A 21,429-nucleotide genomic window follows, 5' to 3' on the forward strand; every position below is an offset into this window, starting at 1 on the left:
GCTCAATGTTTAAGGTCCATCTATTGAGCAGTCAGACCAATAATCCAATCTTCCTTCCATCTATTCATCTGCCCACCTTTCAATCCATACACCCACCCATCATTTGTCCATTCATTCATTCATCTATCTTGTCATTCATTTATTCAGTCACTTTTTCCAACCAGCTAGGTCTTTGAATGATGTACTCTGTTGTATAATATATGTGCTTTTAGGAGGAGGGGGATAAAGTGCCTGAGCCATGCTCTGTGCCCAAAAGGAAGCCATGATCTGTGGAAAGAGAGCTGGCCTAGTCATTCAGTTAGAAATCACAGCTTAAACAGGGGGTGTGTAGTATGAAGGATGAGGAACTATGGGAAAAGAGTAACTCTAAGCTAGAAGGAAACTGTATGGGACTCAAGGGCTGAGGGAGAGAACCAGGAAGGAAAAACTTGGAAGGGCTCAGACCTCCCAGGAGAGGGTGTTGCTCAGCCTCCTGGAGAGCAGAGAAGTTTGCTGTTGGCCTGGTTGGAGCTGGCCCATGGCTGCTGGGCAAACCACGGGCGGCTAAGACCTTCAGAGAGCAGGTGCAAGGGCCGGGGAGGGGGGAGAGGGAGGAGCCTGGGGGCAGGTGGGGGTTGTGCTTGTCGTTTTAGCATCTGTTCTGTGTGTGACCACGCAGGGGCACCGACAGAGGGGATGGGGAACTGGATGGGCAAGAGGCCTTCAGAGGGGGTGGGCCAGGGGTGGGGTGTGGTCCCTGTTCCCAAGGGCTGCACGGGGAAAGGATGCCAGGTTACAGAGGGATCTCATTCTGGGCTCCAGGCAAGACTCTGCTTCCTTAAAAATAATTTTATTTATGTCTGGCCATTGGAACTTGGTTGGACCACTTTACTTCAAATTTAGGATAAGGGAGAATGGCATGACTGTCCTTTTCCTGCTCAGAATTGCTATTATTATTCTGCCCCCTCATTAGAAAGAGGATACAACAACAGCCCAGAGAGGTTGAGGGAGCTGGCCACACAGATCCCTGAACCCATGCAAGTAGGTTTCTCCAGCTTCCCATTACCCCATATCCTTCCTGCTCTCCCTCACCCCCCAATACCAGGATGGCTCTGGGAGGAGGCCGGGAGGGGCCAGATGAGCAGAGGCACCCTGGGTAGAATGCATGCAGCAGGAGGGGAGGCCCGCCTGGCCCTCTGTCAGTTGGGTGGGAATCCGCGGGGATAAATCAATGCTGTCTGTAGACTTGCTGCTCCAGCTCTGGGCCCAGATCAGGATGCAGACTGGCTGGGCCAACCTGGGTCCTCTTCCCCAGTCCCAACCCTGGTTTCAGCCCCGCTGACCTCAGCCAGGACCTTGCCCCAAACCCCCACCTCAGTGGCCCCGGGGGCACAACGGGCGCAGTAGCTTCCTCAATCTTTCAGACCTGGGGGCTCCCTGTGGGTGGATGAGGAAAACCCCAGTCATTCAGAAGCACCCCCTTAAAGAACCCCCAGTCAGGCCTCCCAAGGGCTTCATGGAGAGCAGAGTAGAGGCTGGGCACCCCCAGGCCTGGGTTCCTGCCCCAGCTCTGTGGCCAGCTCTCTGTGTGGCATGGGGCCACCCAGCCTTCATTGCCCTTCAGCTCTGGACACAGAGAGGAGCTCCCCAGCCCCTGGCAGTTATCACCTGGTATCGCCTCCAGGAGCTGCCCCACCAGACAATTAGCTCCTGTGCCCCTTGTGAGTCTCAGAGCGGGCACCGGCCCGATGGTCCAGCCTACACCTGCCAGGCATTTGCACTTGATGGCCCCCCCCTGCAACACCTTTCTCCTGCCTTGCAGAGCTGGCTCTGCTCACCCTCAGACATCAGCTCCAACAGCCCCTGCTTCAGAGGCCCTTGGCTCCCATGATAACCCCATTCCCCCCCCCCCCCCCCCCCGGCTCAATGGCTTCCACCTCCCCAGGAATGACCTGACCTTGTGGTTGGTGACCTGCCGAGTGCTCACCTCCCCCTGTCGTTGCTAGGAGCCCTCTCAGGACAAGAACCTCAACTGCCTGTTCACTGAAGCAACCCCACAGCCCTGCATAGACCTGGCACACAGTAGGTGCTCAATAGATGTTTGTGGAAAGAGTACCAACTGTGTGCCCAGCCTTGTGGGAGGCACTGGGTGTAGGAGCGGGAACAGGTGAGCCCTGATACCTGCTCCTGTGACCACTCTGTCATCCCCCCACCCCACCCCCTCAGCGCCTGCCCCTGCCCTCCTGTAGCCACCTAGGCTTCCCAGCCGTCCTCCGTGCTATTTACATTGGAACAGATTAAAGGGTCACGTGAGCATCAGGCTCCTGTTCTTTAGGCCTCGAGATAATTATCTGGGCCTCATTAAACCCTTCATTATTCAAGCAGCTAATCAGGCTCCCAAATATAAAGGCTTCCTCTTCCCGGGGTCCAGAGGCAGGGGTCAGTCATCTGCAGGACGTCCCCAGACTCAGCAAGGTAAGGACAGGCCCCACCTGCACACTCTCCCCGGACAGTGTCTCACCCAGCGCTGTCCTTTTACAGGTGAGAACCCTGGGGTCCAGAGAAGGGAAGGGCTTTGTCTGAGATCACACAGCCAGCGAGCAAGTGGGTGGCAGGGCCAGGGCTTAGTTCTATGTCCTGATCCTCAGCCAGGGCTCCCCACTTGCCAGGAAGCCACTGGACCTTGCGATCTTTAGGTTTTGTAGGGTGGGCAAGATCAACGTGACAGCAGATCGGAGGGGCCTCCTGGAGCTCCATCGGTGGCCGAGGGAAGACCAGAGAAGCCCTGCTTTGCAGGAGCTCAGAGCTGAGCTGGGGCGACGGGGCAGGGATGTGGGGGTGAAGGGGAGGTTTGGTGCATCTAGGAGCATCTGAAAATGTGTAAGCAAAGAGTGCTGGTGGGGACAACAGGAAACACTCACTTGGGGGCAGAGTGGATTAGGTGTACAGTCAGGTTCAAACTGTGATCCTGAGGATGGGGGCAGTGGAAGGTTGAGGGGCAGCTTCCTGGTGGGGAAGCAAAGGCTGAAATTCAGACGTGAGGGATAAGCAGATTATGGGTGGTGGGGGGTGGTGGGGCGGTGGGGAGAGGGCATTCTAAGAGGGAGGGACAGCTTAGGCAAAAGCGCAAGCACAGGCAGAAACAAAACCCTGACACTGGCCGTCTCAGAAACACCTCCCGACTCTGTTACCCTCAGCCACTGAGTATGGTAAGAGGCAAAGAACCCTGCCCAGAATGGCCGTATCGCCCGGCATCAGTTCTGGCCTGGAAACAGGGGGCCAGGGCTGGTGTTCAAGTCTCTGGGTCCAGCCTTCCAAACTGGGAGATCTATCTGGAGCTAGAGGAGACCTTCACCAGGCCCTCCCAGCACTGTTACCCTGGCACTGAACTTCCCTGTCCCTCCGGGTATGATTTCCGAAGAGATCTGACACTGGGCGTGCATATGCCTGGCACATTCCCATGGCACATATGTGTGTTCATAGGGGTTGAGGAAACACCAAGATTGCTTATTTTCAAACCAAGATAGACGTTTAAAAATAAATGGGACGAGAGAGAAACATACACTTTCATTGAGCAAATATTGATTGTAGGCTTGAATGGTCTGCCCTGGCTTTTTAAATGCTGGCTGCTTCTTATCCTTTAGTTTCAGCCTAAATATCTCCTCTTCATAGAGTCCTTCTCTGCTCACCCCCCACCTCCCCCGACACACACACTGGATCCCATTCTATTGCTTCTCTTTAAGATTCAGGAGGAGTAGGACTGTCTCTGCCATGTCTACCTTGTAGCCTGGTCTGCCTGTCACATTCAATAAATGTGAGTTGAATGAGTGAATGAGTGAGTGAGTGAATTAATGAATGAGTGCATGAGCTCAAAGTAGGTGCCCATCTCTGTTTGTGGAGCAGTGGGGCCTGAGCTGCCGTCAGCAGGCCGGCTGGAGCTCTCCCTCTCTGGGTGACACAGGCCAGGCCCCGTGGCCCCTCCTTGGTTCTTCTCATCCACAGCTCAAACCTGAACTAAACACGTGGCCTCTGGTTGGGAGAACTTGAGGTCTTGGTAAGTAGGAGAAAGGGATTTCTGGGGGGTTGGGGTGGGAAGGGAACTTCGAAGGGTCTGGGTTGGAAAGTCCTCGCCCAGCTCTCTACTCACTGGCTGTGAAACCCTGGGTACGGGTCTCAGTTTCCTTATTGGTAAAGGGATGTCTCACGAGGCCTTAAGGGGCTCTGAGCTGAGATGTCTGGAAGTGAGACGGAGCTGGAGGAAGTGGGGGATGCCATTGGCTGTAGTGTCGAGGTGGGGGGAAGGGGGTTCCCTGAGTCAGACCAGGTTGGAATCCCCTTCAAGGCCCCAGCATTGCCCGGAATGGAGCCACATTTGAACTCATGAAAAACTGCAGCTGAACCTCCAGCAACCTCATAGTGCAGGCTGGTCAGAACGCATCATGCCCACAGATGAGGAACTGAAGCTTAGCGAGGGACGTGCCCTGCAGTGTGTGTGTGTGTGTGTGGGGGGGGGGGGGGGGGCAGAGGTCCTGTGTCTGGACACTCTGACCCCTCTGGAAGGCGGTAATGAAGTTTGCTGAACTGGCGAGAGTCCCAAGGCTCCGGGACCCTGGAGATCATCCCGGGGCCCAATCTGCTCTGGGGCTTGGGAAGTCTCCAGGGGCCACAGGGCCTGGTGGGCTGCAGCCAACCCAGGCTCTGTGGCCCAGGCGGAGCCATGCTGCAGATCCTGTGTCTGGCACTCTGCGGCCTACTGACCCGCACACGAGCTGAGCCCGGGGCGCTGCTGCGGCTGGGCATGGACATCCTGAACCACGGTGAGCTGGTGGGCCCAGGTGGGAGGCTGGAGGTGGGAGGCAGGCGGGACAGGGAGTAGGTGGTAAGTGCGCAGTGGTTGCTCATGTTCTCATGGCCTCGAACATCCCATGATCCTCATAATACACTTACAAGCAAAATGGGGTGACTTGTCCAGGGTCCCTCCACAAGTTGGAGGCACAGCTGGAAATCCTGTTTCCCTGGAGCCTCTCCTTGGCTCTGGTGGCAGGGGTTGGTGTCCACAAGTAGGCTGTGTGCGGGACAGACACATATAAACCGAATCTCAGGCCAGCCAATAATTTGCTGTATGATCTCAGGGAGTTCACTTACCCTCTGAATGTAAATGTAAAGAAATGTAAAATAGGGTGGCCAGTCTTTACTGAGCAGGATCAAATAAATATGAAACTTTGAGGGGGGGGGAACTTGAATAAAAATTTATTTCCGACCTTTGAGGTCTGTGACTTCCAGGAAAATGAAGTCACATCCAGGTGTAAAGGGCTAATGACAGTTCAGTCAGCTCAGTATTTGTCCCCTCTCTGGGAATTAGCCTGTGAACATTATGCAGGTGTTTCTGGAACTGTTATTTGGGGCTGGGGCCTCCAGGCCTGGGGAATCAGAATGTCTTGGCTTTAGGCACAGAATCTGCATTTCAACAAAATCCCAGATGAGTTCCAGGTGTGAGAGTGGCTTGGGGTCTGTCACGTCCCTTCCAACCCTCCAGCCAGGCTGTGTTTCTCACTTGTCCCTCACCATGCCACCTCCTTCCCCACTTCCCCACCTTTGCCCTTGCTGTGCCCGCTGCCTGGAGAGGCCCCCTTTATCCCCTTGCTTCCTGTTGAAAATCCCTAGTCCTCTCTCAAGGACCAACTAACAGGTCACCTCCTCCTGGAAGCCTTCCTCGGATCTTCTTTTCCTGGCCTAACCCCCCCTGTGGTTCCTCTAGCTGCTGGTGCTTCCTATGACTCTTACCACTCATGCTGACGTTGCTGGTGACTCTGTCTTCTCGTGAGGCTTGAGGAGGGCTTGGCATGACTCATCTCTGGGTCCCTGGGCCCCCAGCTCCGAGTGGGGCACAGTGACTGTGCGGCACATAGTGGTGCCCCTTGTAAGTGGCCTGGGCCTAGGATACCAGAGAAACCGGCCCCGGGCAGGGAAGCAGGAGGAGCCCAGCTGAGTGTCTCTGGATCCTGCCCCTTTCCAGAGGTCCAGAGTGCTATGGACGAGAGTCATATCCTGGAGAAGATGGCCGCTGAGGCGGGCAAGAAACGTCCGGGGGTGAAACCCATCAAGGGCCTCACTGAGTGAGTGGGGTAGGGGCTTTGTGTGTGGGGTGATGGCTAGGGGAGAAGGTGGTGGGGAATGCCGTGCCAGGACCTGAGAAGGAGGCGGGGCAGCTCGTGCGGGGTGCGGGCCTCTTCCCCGCCTTGTTGCTGGCTTGCTCTGTGACCCTGGGCACATCACTCTCCTGCCTGGGTCTCAGTCTCCACAGTCGTCCACGGAGGACCATCCCTGCTCTGTTGTGAGCAGGGTCACTGGGAGGAGGAAGCGAGGTTGACAGTCAGACTCCAGTTGCCTGCCTGCAGCAGGCGCTCACTGAATGTATGTGCAATTGTAAGAAAAATCCTCAAATGGCAAAGCTGGGAAGGTATCAACAACCTTCTAACGGCAGGGTCGGTTCCTTTGCAGGTGCCACATAGAGTTGATGGGTAGGGGCTGCCTGGAATGATGTGCTGGGGAGGCACTCCCTGGACTGAGCAGGAAATAGGCCTGTGGTCACTTAGCAATGTCTGCCCAAAGCTCAGGATGGGCAGGGAAAGGTAGACACGCCACATCCCTGCTATCCCAAACCTCAGACTGCTGGTTCTCAAGCAGGGATGATGTTGCCTCCAAGAGACACTTGGCAGTGTCTGGAGACATTTCTGGTTGTCATGACTTGCTGGGGTGGGGGTAGGGAGGTGCCTCTGACGCTCTCGTGGGTAGAAGCCAGGGTTGCTACTAAACATCCTGCGATGCACAGGACAGCTCCCCACAACAAAGAATGATCCTGCCCAAGAGGTCAGTAGTGCTGAGGGGGAGAAACCCTGATCCTAGCAAACCTCCCCATTTTGCCAATGGGGAAACCGGGGCTCAGAGAAGGGAACGATGTAGCCCAAGGTCACACCGTCAGCCAGGCGTCTTTCTGTGTACAAACTGGCTCATGCCCAGCTTTTTGTTTGTTTCACAATGGCCCCACAGGGCAGGCTTAGCCCTATGACGTGGGATAGGGGATTTACCTAAGCACCCCCAAGCTAGGGGGTGGAGGAGTGGACTGAGCAGCTGGCAGGGTCTCACCTGTCCGCTTATCATTGCTGTGCATGTCTGTCCCTCCCAGTATGAAGGTGAAGGACGTGCAGCTGCCTGTCATCACACTGAGCCTCACACCAGGGGTGGGCATCTTCCAGTCTGTCTCCACCGGCATGACCATCACTGGCAAGAAGTGAGTGTGGCCGGGGAGGAGAGGAGGTGTCCTCATCTCAGTCTTACATGCACATTTATTGAGTACCTACTGTTTACCATCTGGATGCTGTGGTTTAAGATGATGCAAACTTGATTCCTACCTCTGATGGGAACCAGACCTGAACACAGGGGATCACATATTGAATGATTAACCCAGGACAGAGGAAGCATTGGCAAGGTGAAGGGATCAGAAAAAGCTTTTTGGAGATTATGACAGCTGAGCAGGGTTTTGAAGGATGTGTAAGAGTTTACCAAAGCAAGAGGGAAGAGGAAAGGCTGGTTTTGTGACGTTGGGCAGGTCCCATCCCCTCTTCTGTCCTGGGCGGGTGGTCCCTGCCAGAGCTGCAGAGAATGCAGGCGAAGAGGAGATAAGGATAGTGGCCACAGTGGCAGATATGCCCATGACGCCTCCCTACCCTCTCTTCCAGCTTCATGGGTAAGAACATGGAGATCACTGTGGTCTTGAACATCACAGCCACCAACCGGATTTTGCAGGACGAGGAGACAGGCCTGCCCATATTCAAGAGCGAGGGCTGTGAGGTCATCCTGGTCAGCGTGAAGACCAACCTGCCTAGCAAGTGAGGGGCTCTGCAGCTGGGGAGGAAGGCTGGGTTCGCATTGCCACCCGGCTCAGCACCCACTTCCTGAGCCGTGGCACTTCCTTAGCCATGCCCGTGTTTGTCCTGTGCCTAACTTCCTGCTCTTGTGCCCCTGCCCCCATTTTCTATGTCCAGCATGATGCCTAATGTTGTCAAAAAGTTCCTGGACAGCACCCTACACAAAGTTCTTCCTGGCCTGGTGAGTACCCAGAGCAAGCCTCTACCCCAAGCATGTCAAACTCGCAGCCAGCGGGCTTCATGCCTCCCTTCATCCACGGGAGTGCTTAGACCAGGGCTGGCAGGTGCTTTATCGCAGGTGCTGACCCTGATTGGCTGATAGTGGCTGAGGAGGATTCTGAGGCTGTGGCTGGCTCAGCAGGAGACAGTGCTGTGATCATCTAGTGATGTCTGCCATGAGCACAGGAGAAAGAAATGAGCCTGCACATCACAGTTTGCCAACCCTGCCCAGATGACCCATCACTGGGACACGGGGCTCTTGGGCTGCCCCATGGAGTACCATTCATCTGTGAAGAGTGAGGTCCTCCACGCAGGGGCCCTTTTATCCCAGCACCTTCTCTGCTTCCAGATGTGTCCAGCCATCGATGCAGTCCTGGTGTATGTAAACAAGAAGTGGGCCAACATGAATGGTGAGTGGTCCTAGCCATGCCCTGCTCCCACATGGGGGCATCAGGATGGGCGGACTTTGATGCCCCACTTCCCATTCAAGTGCCTGCTCCCAGCCCAGCCTTGGGACTAGAGGAGGTCTGAGGTAATGGTGTCTGTCCATTCCCCGACTGTCCAGATGGGAAGCCTGAGACCCTGAGGGACTCTGGGGTCCTTGCCTCTTAGCTCTTCATCCATTATTCTATCCATCACCCCCAGACTCCAAGGACAGCAGCCATGGGGGGCTCTCCACACCCTGCAATCTGAATAGGAATCCCCAGGAAGGCGGTGATACCTCTTTCCTTTGCCAAGAGCATCTGCTGCCTCCCTCATCCTGGGATTCACAGGACTCTGCAGTGTTGGGGGAGAGGAAATCCCAATAGCTGGGAATGAAGATGGTGGGCTTATGTGCCCAGCAGTGTGGCCTGGGGCACGTCACTTCACTCCTACAAGCCCCAGTTTGCTCATCTGTAACATAGAGCTGATAATCCTAACCCCACCCTTTCGTGGTGAGAACTGAGCTGTGACAACCCTCGGTAAACTCTCAAGCTCTGTGCCTGCAGAGCGATGGGAGCGGGCCTGGTTTTCCAGGTTAGGCACCATGGCCTCCATTCTACAGATGAAATCACTGAGGCCCAGCGATGCTAAATAATTTGCCTTGGGTCACATAGAGGGCCAGGATTCCTGGCACGTAGGTCAGGCTCAGGTAGAGGTTGGCTGGTGCTGGCTTCTCTGAGCTGCTTCCGGGTTGGCGCCTCTCTAAACGTAACCTCCTCTTCACACAGCCCCCATGCCCATAGGCCAGATGGGCACCGTGAAGTATGTCCTGACATCCATACCGTCCACCACAGCCAGCTACATCCAAGTGGACTTCAGTGTAAGCACCAGGGTCACCAGAGGCCTGGGGTCTCAAGTTCACTGGCCTGAGTGGTGGGGCTGTCTGGGGCTGTGGTCCTTGCAGACCAGGCTCACCTATGCAAGTATTTCCTGACATTGGGGCCCTTTCCCTCTTTCTGCTCTCAACTTGAACCCCGAGTCCCTTAGCTGATTTCCCGGGACTGCTGACTCCACACGCACACCTTCTCCCAATGCTGTCTGCTTCTCCCAGTGAGTGGCTCACCCAGTTGTACCCCACAATTGTACAGACAGGGACACTGAGGCCTGGGAGGAGGCAAGGCTTAGCTAGGGTCCCACCGTAAGTTGGTGGCTGAGGTGGGTCCTCACCCACGTTTCCAGAGCTGCAGGTGACTAGGTGAGATGCATCTTTAAGGAAGGGAAGAAAAATCCCAAGAAGTTATCTCCCTGCAAAGTCTCCTTCCAGCGTGTTTCTTACAGGCCCTATATTATTTTCCAGTTACCTTTTTCTTTTTTCGTTTTTAAATATATTTTATTGATTTTTTACAGAGAGGAAGGGAGAGAGACAGAGAGTCAGAAACATCGATGAGAGAGAAACATCGATCAGCTGCCTCCTGCACATCTCCCACTGGAGATATGCCCGCAACCCAGGCACACGCCCTTGACCGGAATCGAACCCGGGACCCTTCAGTCCGCAGGCCGACGCTCTATCCACTGAGCCAAACCGGTTTTGGCAGTTACCTTTTTCTTTTGAGAATAAAACAGAAAATACGTTCTGCATAAATGAGGGCCCAGACAGTCAAAGTTAGATTAACTGAGGTTACTTAAGTAATCCTAGGAGAAACCGCCAGTGGTTTAGTGACTGACTTCCCTACCCTATCAGCCTCTGTCTACCCACTGGTACCCTGGGAGGGTTGGGCTCTGGCTCTAACAGCTGATGGCTTGAGTGCCATTAGTTTGGAGAACTGAGACTCACCCTTAGCCACAGCGCCTCATGGCCAAGGCTGTCTCTTTTCTGCTGTCCCACAGCCTGTGGTACAGCAGCAAGAGGGCACCACCATCCAGCTTGCTGATGACGGGGAGGCCCCAGAGTTCCCCGAAGACTATGATGAAGGCTCTTCGCAGCTGCTGCTCTCGGCCGCCTTCCTCACAGCAGAGCTTGCCCTTCTGCAGAAGTCCTTTGATTTGAACATCCAGGATACCATGGTGAGCTGTCCAGTGCCACGCCCCCTGTAATGACAGTCCCTGTCTGATGTGTTCATTCTTAGAATCATCCTCGGGTTGTGGGCAATGCTAGGACTGGGAGATGCCAGAACTGATTTAGGTTTCTATCATTAGTTAACCCTGCCACCTACCATCTCTGTCCATGTAACCACCATCTACTCATCCATCCATCCATCCATCCATCCATCCATCCCCCTGGTCCATCCATTCATCCTCCCATCCATGCACCCACTATCCATCCATGTCCCTTCCCATCCATCCTCATGCCCATTAATCCATACATCATCCATTCTTTCATCCACTTATACCTTTCTACCATCTTCACATCCACCCATCCTTCCATTCATTATTCTTTTCATTCTCTCACCTATCCATCCACCTGCCCATCATCTATTATTCATTCTCCTATATAAACATTCATCATCCATGCATCCTCCCATCCACTCACTCACTCCTCTCTTTGTCCATTTCCCCATCTATCTATCCATCCATTCATCCCCCCCCCATTACATCTACTCATTTCCTTCTATCTGCCTGCCTTTTCACCCAACATTTTCTCAGTATTTCACCATGTACTAAGAACTATGGGTATCAGAATATGTAAGCCACAGGAGTTCATTATCTACTTAATCACAGAGTGACAAGTGTTGTGATGAAGGGACTGTCAGAAGGCACACCTTATTAAGTCAGAGGAGGTGGTGGTTAGGATGGGTTAAGGAAGGCTTCAGTAATCCTAAACTTGACTTGCATTTTGTAGGTTGGTGAGCTGCCCCCACAAACCACTAAGACACTGTCTGGCTTCATCCCTGAAGTGAGTGCCCCGACTACCCATGATCACCACGTCCTGCTCTGCCCTGTTCTCCTCTAGTCAAAGGGACAAGAAACTGGGGAGGCAGCTTTTCAATGCTCATCTCCCTTGTCCAGGGTGGAATCATTGGGACGTCTCCATAAAGTACACTTTGGGTCCGCATGAGTATGTTGTACTTTCCATGTCAGTATAGAAATAGCCAGATTGTCTGGTTTGTTCCTTTTATTTCCTGATAGACACATCCCAGCCTTTGAATGTTGTACTTCCTGTGCCCACGGTGGAATCACCTAGTTCACGACAGACTCCTGGTTTCAACGGAAGCCACCAGTCTGAGGGTTGGCTCTGAGGGGAATTTCCTGGTTTCTGCAGGTGGCCGAGGCCTATCCCAAGCCAAAGCCCTTGGTGACTCAGATTAGGATAAACAAGGCCCCCAAGGTCACCATGGAGACAGGCAAGAGCCTGCTGCACCTCCATGGCACCCTGGAGATGTTTGCTGCCCGGCGGCGGCGGGGCAAGGCTCCTGTGTCCCTCTTTCTCCTGGAAGCTGTGAGTGGAATCTCTTCCCTATTTAAGCCTAACCTCTCGGAAGGTGGGATTTTAGTTGATAGCCAACTAATGAACTGAAGCGTTCTTTGTTCATCTCAATTGTGTGGCCCTGACTTCCCAGACTGTCACCTGATGTCTGATCTTTGGCTCTGCCATTGAAACTTTGAGTGGCTGGAATGATCAACAAATGGAGAGTCAATAGTTTAGTCCTTCCTTTGCCTCTCCTCTCTCCCTATGCCTCCCTTCAACATCCATTGACATTTATAAGGGCAGTGAAGGGCTTCACTTGGGGACTGTGGGAGCCTGGAGAGATTCCAAATCCAGTTAGAGGAAATCACAAAGGACTTCCCGGAGGCGGTGCTATCTAAGCAGGCAGTTGAAAGTTGAGCAGGAACTGGCCAGGAAAGGGGTTGGGCTGGTGGTGGAGGGCACTCCAGGCAGAGGTTACAGGATGTGCAAAGGCCTGGAGAAATTACATGATGTCTGCGGGAATCTACAAACATGCCAGGTATTTCTGTCCTGGGTCAGATACAGGGAGGGATGAGCAGCCTGGGCTGGGGTCATGGGGAGACTGCTGGGCTCAGTTCCTGAAGATGGGATGGGCAGAGAGGAAGACCACTGCTGTCTTGGCAGTAGTGGTGGTGTTGGGAAAGTGGTAAAACTTCTGGTTTTGCCAGCCCTGATGAGGGCTCACTGCCTCCTCCCTGCTTCCCCTCATGCCAGCACTTCAACCTGGAAATTCAGTACTCAGTGCGTGAGAACCGGTTGCAGATGGCCACCTCTCTGAACAGGTAGGAGTCTGCTGCCAACACTGGCTTCCTTGGTATTACCAACACCACTTGTTTTCCTGCTCCAAGGTCTTCTCTGACCCATCCAGCATAGTCCACACTGCCAGGTCAATCTGGTCACTATTCTTGCTCCAGAACCCTCAATGACTCCCCATTGTCTAAATGATCTTCTCTCAGATCTTAGCTTGGTACTCAAGGCTCTTCTCAAATTCTCTCACCACTGCTATATATATATATATATATAATTTTTAGAGTGAGAGGAAGGGAAAGGGACAGAGAGATAGAAACATCAATGAGACAGGAACATCACCGATCAGCTTCTCCTGCATGCCCCACACTGGGGATCAAGCCCACAACCCAGGCATGTGCCCTGACTGGGAATCAAACTGGCAACATCTTGGGTTGATGCTCAACCGCTGAGCCATACCGGCCAGGCAATTCCATTAGGGTCTTGACAGTGGCTCTGATGGTGAGACCATGTTTCTTTTTTCATTTAATAAGCCTTGGTCCATACTGTCCAAAGTCCATTTATCAGTGCCCAGCTCAAATGATAACTCATCCAGGCAGCTTTTTCTTAGGCTAATAGCAGCGACATTTTTAGAGCTCTGTCTACGTGTTAGGCACTGGCTACCTAAATTATATTCATTATTCCACTTCAACATTCTAGTTTTACTGTCAGTTGTTCATTCATTTTTGTATTTGCTTTAATCTTTCATCTGACTGGCATTAGGCCAGGATTCTTTCAGTTGCAAGAGAAAATTCCAACTTTAAATGACTTAAGCTCCAAAGGGAATCACTTGGCTTATGTAATTGAAAATTCTAGAGGTACAGTTGCTTTCAGGAATGGCTAGATCTAGGTATGCAAATGAAGTCCTCAAGACTCTGTCTCATTCCTCCCTTGGCCCTTGCTGTCCACTTTATTGGCTGACTTCTCAAGCAGTCTCTCCAGAGGTAGTGGCAAAGTGACCCTAACATCAAGAGTGGCCTCTTGTTCAATAGTTCTAACAGAATTACCAAGGCTGCTTCTCACTGGTCTACCATGGAGCACATGACCAACCCTAAGCTAATCACCACACTGCTCTGATTGGAATGCTCTGCTTAGCCAGGTCTGATTCATGTGCTTAGGCTGAAGTTAGCCCCATCTGAATGTCTTGGAATAAGAGTAGAAAATGGAGCACCTGTTACTGGAATAGAGGATAGATGCTGGGATGACAAAGCCACCAGATGACCACTGCGTGGTCTGTTCTGGTGCCAACATGTATTAGTGCCTATTGGAGATTGTCCAGGGGATGAGGCTGAGTGTGTGTGTGTGTGTGTTGGGGGGGGGGGCGGTTCTAACTCTGTGTCTTTCAAGGATTTGGGACTAATTAGTTGGCCTGCAAATCTCTGCATACATGGCCTTGGGAAGAAGCAATAGACATGACTTGGGGTCCCTGAGGGAAGAGTCAGGACCAATGAGAGGAGGCAGTGGCTTGAGCTTGTGGGAAACAGAAAGGGCTGTAATGAAAGGTAGTGAGCACCCTACCAAAGGTAGCATGCAAGCACAGACTTACAAACACCTGATAGGAAGGCATAGAGGAAACCTCTGCAGGAGGGTGGGGTGGGGTGTTTGCGATCCCCTTTCTCCAGGGCCAGGGGCAGTGGTTCTGACTGCCCTCTCCCCACCTTGCTTCTTTCCCCTGCACAGATTACTGAGCCTGTCCCGGCAGACCTCATCAGTTGGTGCCTTCAAGGTAAGAGTCCCAAGTGTTACTGCCTAGTCTGGCAAGACTGGGCTTATTCTCCCTTGGGACTGCAGGGACCGGCCTCGAAATGGAGGCAAAGTAAATCGAGAAGGTCCCTGTGGGATTAGGGGATCCCGACTTGCTATTTGACCTTGGGAAAGTCACGTAGCTTCTCTGAGTCCCTGTTTTCTTTTCTGGGTAGAATCTGGACATCTCTTTAGATCGATTTTAGAAAACATTGTCATGCATAGCAGCCTGAGCTGACTCGGATGACCCAGATGTTCTTTTTATTAGTCTCTGTAGCCTCAGAGCCCAACACAGAACCTGACCCAGTAGGTGCTAAAAATAATAATCCTGACCATAGTTCTTACTGAACACTTACTCCGTGCTTTCCCCAAATTCATTGAAGCCATGTGAGTAGGTGCTATTATATTTTCACAGATGGGGAAACTGAGGTACAGGCAGGTAGTGAATGAATGACTGATCAAAATTTTCTATAGGAGCAGGAATGGGGTCCACAGGCCCCCCCGTGTCTCCTGACTTCCCCCCATGCCGGGACCATGACCCAAGGCCCACATGTCACCTGAATGGCACTAAGCAGAGGTGAAAGGCATCGGCCTACAGTTAAACAGGGTCAGGCCCAGTTTTGATGTCAGCGGGACAAATTATTGGCTGTGTCTAATATTCATTCCTGTGGTCCCCAGACCCAGCTGGAGTGAGGGTTGAAAGTTTTGTTGAATTGAATTGAACGATGGGATGTGGGTATTTTCTCTCTTTCTTTCTCTCTCCCCCAGGAGAAGAAACTGACTGGCTTTATCACTGATTTTCTTCGAGAAGCTTACATCCCGGCTGTCAATGGTGAGGGCGCCAACAGGCGTTGATTTTGCTGGTGATTTTCTGAGCAGGAAAGGATGCCACCTGGTGGTCTCAAAGCCCCTCCACTGGCCCCAGATGGGGGAGGCTAACAGGGAATGGATGATCTTGCTGAATCTTTGAGGTTCATGTAGTCTTAATGTCACCTGTCTACGGACAAAGGCACCTCCCACAATTTTGCACACTTGATTCTTAACCCCACACCATGAGTCAGATCTTAACCCAGACCTGGGATGCAAATACACAGTGGTCTGGCCTATGCTCTCTCTGCCTGTGCAGCTGGCAGACATCATGAATCAATCACAGCACGAATTCCTACTCCTCTGCTTCAGGCATCCACTCCTTAATCAACGGCAGAGTAATCAGGCTGAAATGACTCTTACTGTATTTCTCAGATGTGCTCCGAGTTGGACTTCCACTTCCAGACTTTCTGAACATGAATTACAACCTGGCAGAGCTGGACATAGTAGAGGTAAGGAAAGGAACTGGGGAAGGCCATCTCAGTCAACACTTTTGGCCAATGAGTGAGGAGCAAAAGCCTGCCTTTCTCCTCCTGGGGGGAGCAGGCTGAGGAGGGCTGTGGCCATCAATATTATCTTGCCAATCCCTTGAGCAGTGCCCCGCCCTTCAGAACCTGGCCCTGCTTGGCCAGGGAGTCCTTAGAAGGAAATGAGAATTCTGCCACTCTCTTTCCCTGCCTTCTCAGGCAATTTACCTCACCTTTCTCTATGCCTCGATTTTTCTGTGCTGAAAATGGGGATGATAATATGGGTACCTGCCCCCGAGAACTGTTGTGATGATTCATTGAGATAATTCATCTAAAGGTATACAGTAAGCACTCACTAAATATTAGCTTTTCACTCCATGCCAAGCCTTGCACACAGAGCATTCAATGTGCATTTTGCGCCTTCTGTCTCTCCAATCTGGGAGGAAGGGGTGCTGGTCCGCACTTGACCATTGAGAAAATGGAAGCGTAGAGAGGTGAAGGGTCGTAGGGTTCATCCTCTGCTCTCAAACGCTGGCTTCCATTTCCTGGCCACGGCTTGGTCCATCCCATTCTGCACCTGGGTGGCCCCATCATTGCTCCGCCCATCTACACCTGGCCCTTTATCTCCTGCCAGAACGCCCTCGTGATGGACTTGAAGCTGGACTGACCAGGACAGGATTCAGCTGCCAGTGCCCACACACCACCATTGGCTGTGCACCGTGGAGGAGCCCCTGATTGGAGCCTGGCCCCCTAGCACCACTGGCTGCTTCTTTTAGCAAGGAGTGAAGCGGGGAGGCCTGGGCTGGGGCCTTGGCAATAAACAGGAGAAAGGCCATTACAAACATCTAATGTTTTGACCTCGTTATTTGTAACAAATCGACGTGTGGCTTTTCTTCCCCTTTGGTGGGTTTTGGGGTCTAAGACCAGCTTGGGGTCTGAGGGAAGCTGGTCACAGTCTTGGGGCAGGCCTGAGCATAGGTTGAATACCTGCTGAATGTCATGCTCAGGGTTTTACTTGTACCGTCTCATTTAATACACAATAACCTGATAAGAAGAGGCACCATCTCCATCCCCACTTTACAGATGAGGAAACTAAGGCACAATGAGGTCAACTCCCTTGCCCAAGTTTACACAGTTTAGCAAATGGCAAAGCTCTCCTTACCCACCTAAGTTGCTCCCAAATCTTGGTAACTTGAGGATGGCTCTGTTCAGAGGGAGCCAATGACATAGCAGGCTCCCAGGCGTCCTGCCTACATCACCTCCTTTAATCCTCACAAAGCAGTTGAGAGAGATGAGGACTGTCCTCATTTCACAGATGCAGAGACGAAGGCTCAGAGAAGTGGAACAACTGGCCCAAGGCCACCTGGCAAGTCAGGAGACAGAGCTGGGGATTGGAATTCTGGAGCCAGTCTGCCTCGGTCCAAATCCTGGCTCTACCTGCTCACTGCTGTGTGCCGTGGGCAGTTCACTTCACTCTGAGCCTCCGTTTCCTCACCTGTAAAATGGGAATAATGGTAGTACTGACTTCAGCAGGGTTTCATGCGGATTAAATGAATTAAATAATGAAAAGTGCTTAGCACAGGGCCTGGCACAAAGTAAGTGCTCGAGAAATGTTAGCCACAGGCAAGTGTTTGAGACCAAGAGGGATGTGAACAGGTGTGTCTATGCTGGAGTGGGGGGCGGGGGGACGGCTGTGCCAGACCGGGTGCCAGAATGTGCAGTTTTGAGCAGGTGTCAGTATACATGGCCTATGGATCCAGGCGGTCGGGGGCATCTGTGTAGATGCGGATGTCCAGCTTTGGAGATTTGTCTGTGAAAAGACCTCTGGTATCTGTCCATGTCTGCGTGCGCCTGTGTCCCATGGTCATTTGTACGTCAACTGTGCTGAGGGTTTTTCCACGTCTCACAGATGACATTCACATGAGACTCAGCTCCTGATATTTGTCACATCTCCTCTCTGGGATTGACACTGGTACTGGCCTTTAAATTGACTCCTTTTACAAGTAAACAAACATATGTGTACACATAATACAGTTAAATATACATTTTAAAATAAATGTATTCTAAGTGGACCTGAAAATCAGTGTCATTTGCTAGAATGTAAAATAAAATAATAGATAAATAAATAAATAAATAAATCCTTAAATTTGAAAAAGGAACGTGTGCGGGCCTCCCAGGATCCCTTGGGGCCGCAGTGCTGGAAATTACTGGAGTGGGATGTCTGTGTGTTGGTGTGTGCATTTGTCGAAGTATCTCTGTGTGGGGGTGAGTCTCTGTATGTGGGGCGTCTGGGTGGGTCTGGGGGGAAGGAGTGGTGTTGGGCACACACGGGTGTCTTGGAGGGCGCGGTATGGCAGAGGCCTGGTCCGGAGGCCGGTGATCCTGGAGCTCACGAGTCCTGGCAGGTCTGCCCTATGGCAGCCTGGCCCAGGCCCATGCCGTGGAGGCAGGAGGGCCCTTCCTCCTCTCTGGCCAGATGCCAGGGCCATCCCCTTGTCCCTCACCATCAGCCCTAATCCCATACCTATCCTTTTCCTGACCCTGGGACAATGGCAGCCTTGAGACAGGTCTGGCAGATGCAGACGCCTGGGTAATCCATGAGTGGCTGATGCCCGACATGGGACATGTGAGAGACACCCCCTTCACTCCCCACTTCACCCTTCGATGTCCATACAGCACACTCCTGGCCACCTAAAGCCTCCCCACAACCTCCCAGGCTCAGTGCACAGATGGGGAAGCCAAGGCACAAAGCTGTGAGAGTCCGGCGGCCTGGCTTCTCACCAGGGGCACATTGTGGCCTTGGCCAAACGGCAATTGCTCTCTGAACCTGTTCTCCTATCAGTAAAACGGGAGAGGGGTTGGATGCGCTGGCCTCCAATCTGATTTCAGCACCCTTTGAGTGTCAGTCACAAATGTACCCTGGGCAGAACATGGGGGCTAGGCTGGCAAGGGGAGCCCTGCCCTGTGACCTCACCCCTGGGGAGGCAGTGACGGAAGTTCTGTGCCCATGGGCACTGGTCACCTTCAAGATTCTCCCAACCTTAGATGAGAAAGTGGCAGCTTTGAGAGATGAAGTGACCAGACCCCCCCTCCCCCCAGGGCACAGGCACCTGTGGAGCTGGGACTTGGACCCTGTCTGCCTGAGTCCAAGTCTCCTTGCTCCGTCACATCACTCAGCAGCGAATGCATCCTCCTCCTTTAAAGAAACCGAGGGCCAGACAGGCTGTGTGTCTGGCTCAAGGTCTTTGATCCTGGGACCACGCTATCACTCCCGTGGGGCCTGCCAGACAGCCCACACCTGGGAAGACAAAGACAACACAACATCCACACCCGTCACCACCCGCCCTTCTCCCTTCCCAGCCCACTCTCAGCTCAGGTACCCGCAGGAAGGCCTCCCGGGGTGGATCTTGCTGTTGTTGGAGTTTCTCTGGCACCCATGGCACCCTCCCTTGATGCTCTAAAGTCCATTTCCAGGATGCCTGTTCTCACAGCCAGCTAGTCAGGTGAGGGTGGGCACCTTTAATATAAGACCATTTTGCAAATGGGGAAACTGTGGATCTGTAAGGAAGTCACTCAATAGTGGGTAACAGAGTCAGGATCTGAACCCAGGAATTTTGGCTCCAGAGCCTTCACTCTAGAAGCTAATGCTCAGGGGTGTTTCTCCTCATTGAGTCCCTTTCCTGCTCTAGTCCCTTTCATGGCTGCCCAGCACCCTCACTAGGGTTCTGCAAAGGCCTCCATCAGATTGCTCTAGCGCAGTGGTTCTCAACCTTCTGGCCCTTTAAATACAGTTCCTCCTGTTGTGACCTAACCATAAAATTATTTTCGTTGCTACTTCATAACTGTAATGTTGCTACTGTGATGAATCGTAATGTAAATATCTGATATGCAGGATGGTCTTAGGCGACCCCTGTGAAAGGGTCGTTCGACCGCCAAAGGGGTCTCGATCCACAGGTTGAGAACCACTGCTAGCGGTTTGTTAAACATGGCAGTTCCTAGGCCCTCTATCCTTGGCCTGTTGAGTTAGGGTTGCACAGACGTGTATTTTATGAATTCCTTCGCATGGCCAGGCCCAATCCCCGACTCGCCTTTGGTTCCCGAGGAGACTTGCCTGGGGAGCGGGAAAGAATTGGGGAAGACAAGGCAGACCAGAAACTAGGTAGCATCTCCCGCCCTTTCAAGAGGCTGATGGGTGTTAAACCAGGTGGCCTGGCTGGACTCCTGTGTGACCTCGGAGCAGTGGCTGCCCCTTGCAGAGTTCTGGCTCCTAAGTGTAAGATGGGGAGATATGACATTGCTGACTTCACAGGTGATTGTGGTGACTGTAGGAGTTCACACGCATCAGTGCCTTGTAGACAGTACGTGCTCAATAACTGCTGGGTGTTAACTTTCCCTCCTCCTCCCTCAAACCAATGCCTTAAAAATACCCAGCGCTGGCGGGGATGTGGGGCAGTGGAGACTCTCCAGGCTGCCGGTGGAGTCCCGATGGAGGAGGTGCTTGCGGAGCCCTGGCAGTGCCCGGGGAAGCGGAACCTGAGTGCGCACCACGACGACCCAGCAACCCCGCTCCTCGCCAGGCACCCGGAGGAATGAAGAATAAAAATACATGTCCACAGAAAGACTTCACAATATTCATCACAGCCAACAACGGGAAGCCCCGGTGCCTCTGGACAGGAGCAGGGATAACAGGCTGGTGTGTTCACGTAGTGCAGTGGCATGTACAGCATAGAAGAACGAGTCGTTGTCCCGCACACGCGAATGAATTTCATGGACAGTGAGTGTGAGGGAAGCACACACAGAAGGGCACGTAGGTGCCACTCCACTGTGTGAGCGGTCGGGGCAATGGTGACCCTTGGTGGACAGTGACTTGGAGGCACACCAGGCGGCTTCTGGAGGGCTCGGGTTGTGAAAATTCGTCCAGCTATACACTTGTGATCCGGGCCCCTCTCTGTATGTGCTTTATATTTTAATTAAAATTTATTTTAAAAAAATGTATGTGGTTTTAGTAACCTGACTCGGTTCCAAAATCATTGGGGTGAGCATTGCATGGTTAGGGGTTCCGAGGTTCGGAGGTGGACCAGGCCGATGCCCTCGCTCCTCCCCATCTCACCAGGCAGGAGACAGACCCACAGACACCCAGAAACACGGTTACAGCCTGGCATGTCACAGGCTCTGGGAGAGAAAAATCCCAGAGGGCTGTGGGATCACAGCCAGCGTGGGGATCAGGAGGGCTTCCTGGAGGAGGGGATACCCGAGCCAGGACCTGCAGAAGAATTGCAAATGACAGCTGAAGTCTGTAAGTCTGAACAGTAACCTGCAGGGCCTGTCACTTCCTTGATTCCATGTCCCCCGCTCCCCTCCACCACGCAGGCCTCCCTAGGGTTCCTGGACACATGGCCTCAGAGCCTTGGTATTGCTGTCTGGCTTACCCCCAGACAGCCCCCTGGCCCATTCCCTCTCCCCCTGCTCCAATCTGAGGCCTCCCCTGACCACTGAGTGAGAACTGCACCCCTCCCTACTTCATTTCTGTCACCAGCCTCTGATGTACGGTATCATGTGCTTACCTGTTCCC

General features: G+C 52.9%; 1 protein-coding gene across 1 annotated transcript; it reads left to right on the plus strand.

Moving 5' to 3' along the window:
- The first annotated feature begins 4,696 nt into the window (after positions 1–4,696).
- Positions 4,697–16,616, plus strand: BPIFB6 (BPI fold containing family B member 6). The gene is made up of 15 exons (XM_070421495.1): positions 4,697–4,796; positions 5,996–6,095; positions 7,166–7,270; positions 7,719–7,868; positions 8,025–8,088; positions 8,476–8,536; positions 9,338–9,429; positions 10,437–10,613; positions 11,389–11,442; positions 11,809–11,985; positions 12,709–12,776; positions 14,461–14,506; positions 15,292–15,355; positions 15,766–15,842; positions 16,492–16,616. Exons 1-15 carry the CDS (start codon positions 4,697–4,699, stop codon positions 16,522–16,524), a joined length of 1,368 nt encoding a protein of 455 aa, XP_070277596.1. The 3' UTR covers positions 16,525–16,616.
- Positions 16,617–21,429: the final 4,813 nt, after the last annotated feature.

This window comes from Myotis yumanensis, unplaced genomic scaffold (genome assembly GCF_028538775.1).
Source record: "Myotis yumanensis isolate MYYU_CA2020_CCGP unplaced genomic scaffold, mMyoYum1.0.hap1 SCAF_7, whole genome shotgun sequence".
Classification (NCBI taxonomy): domain Eukaryota; kingdom Metazoa; phylum Chordata; class Mammalia; order Chiroptera; family Vespertilionidae; genus Myotis; species Myotis yumanensis.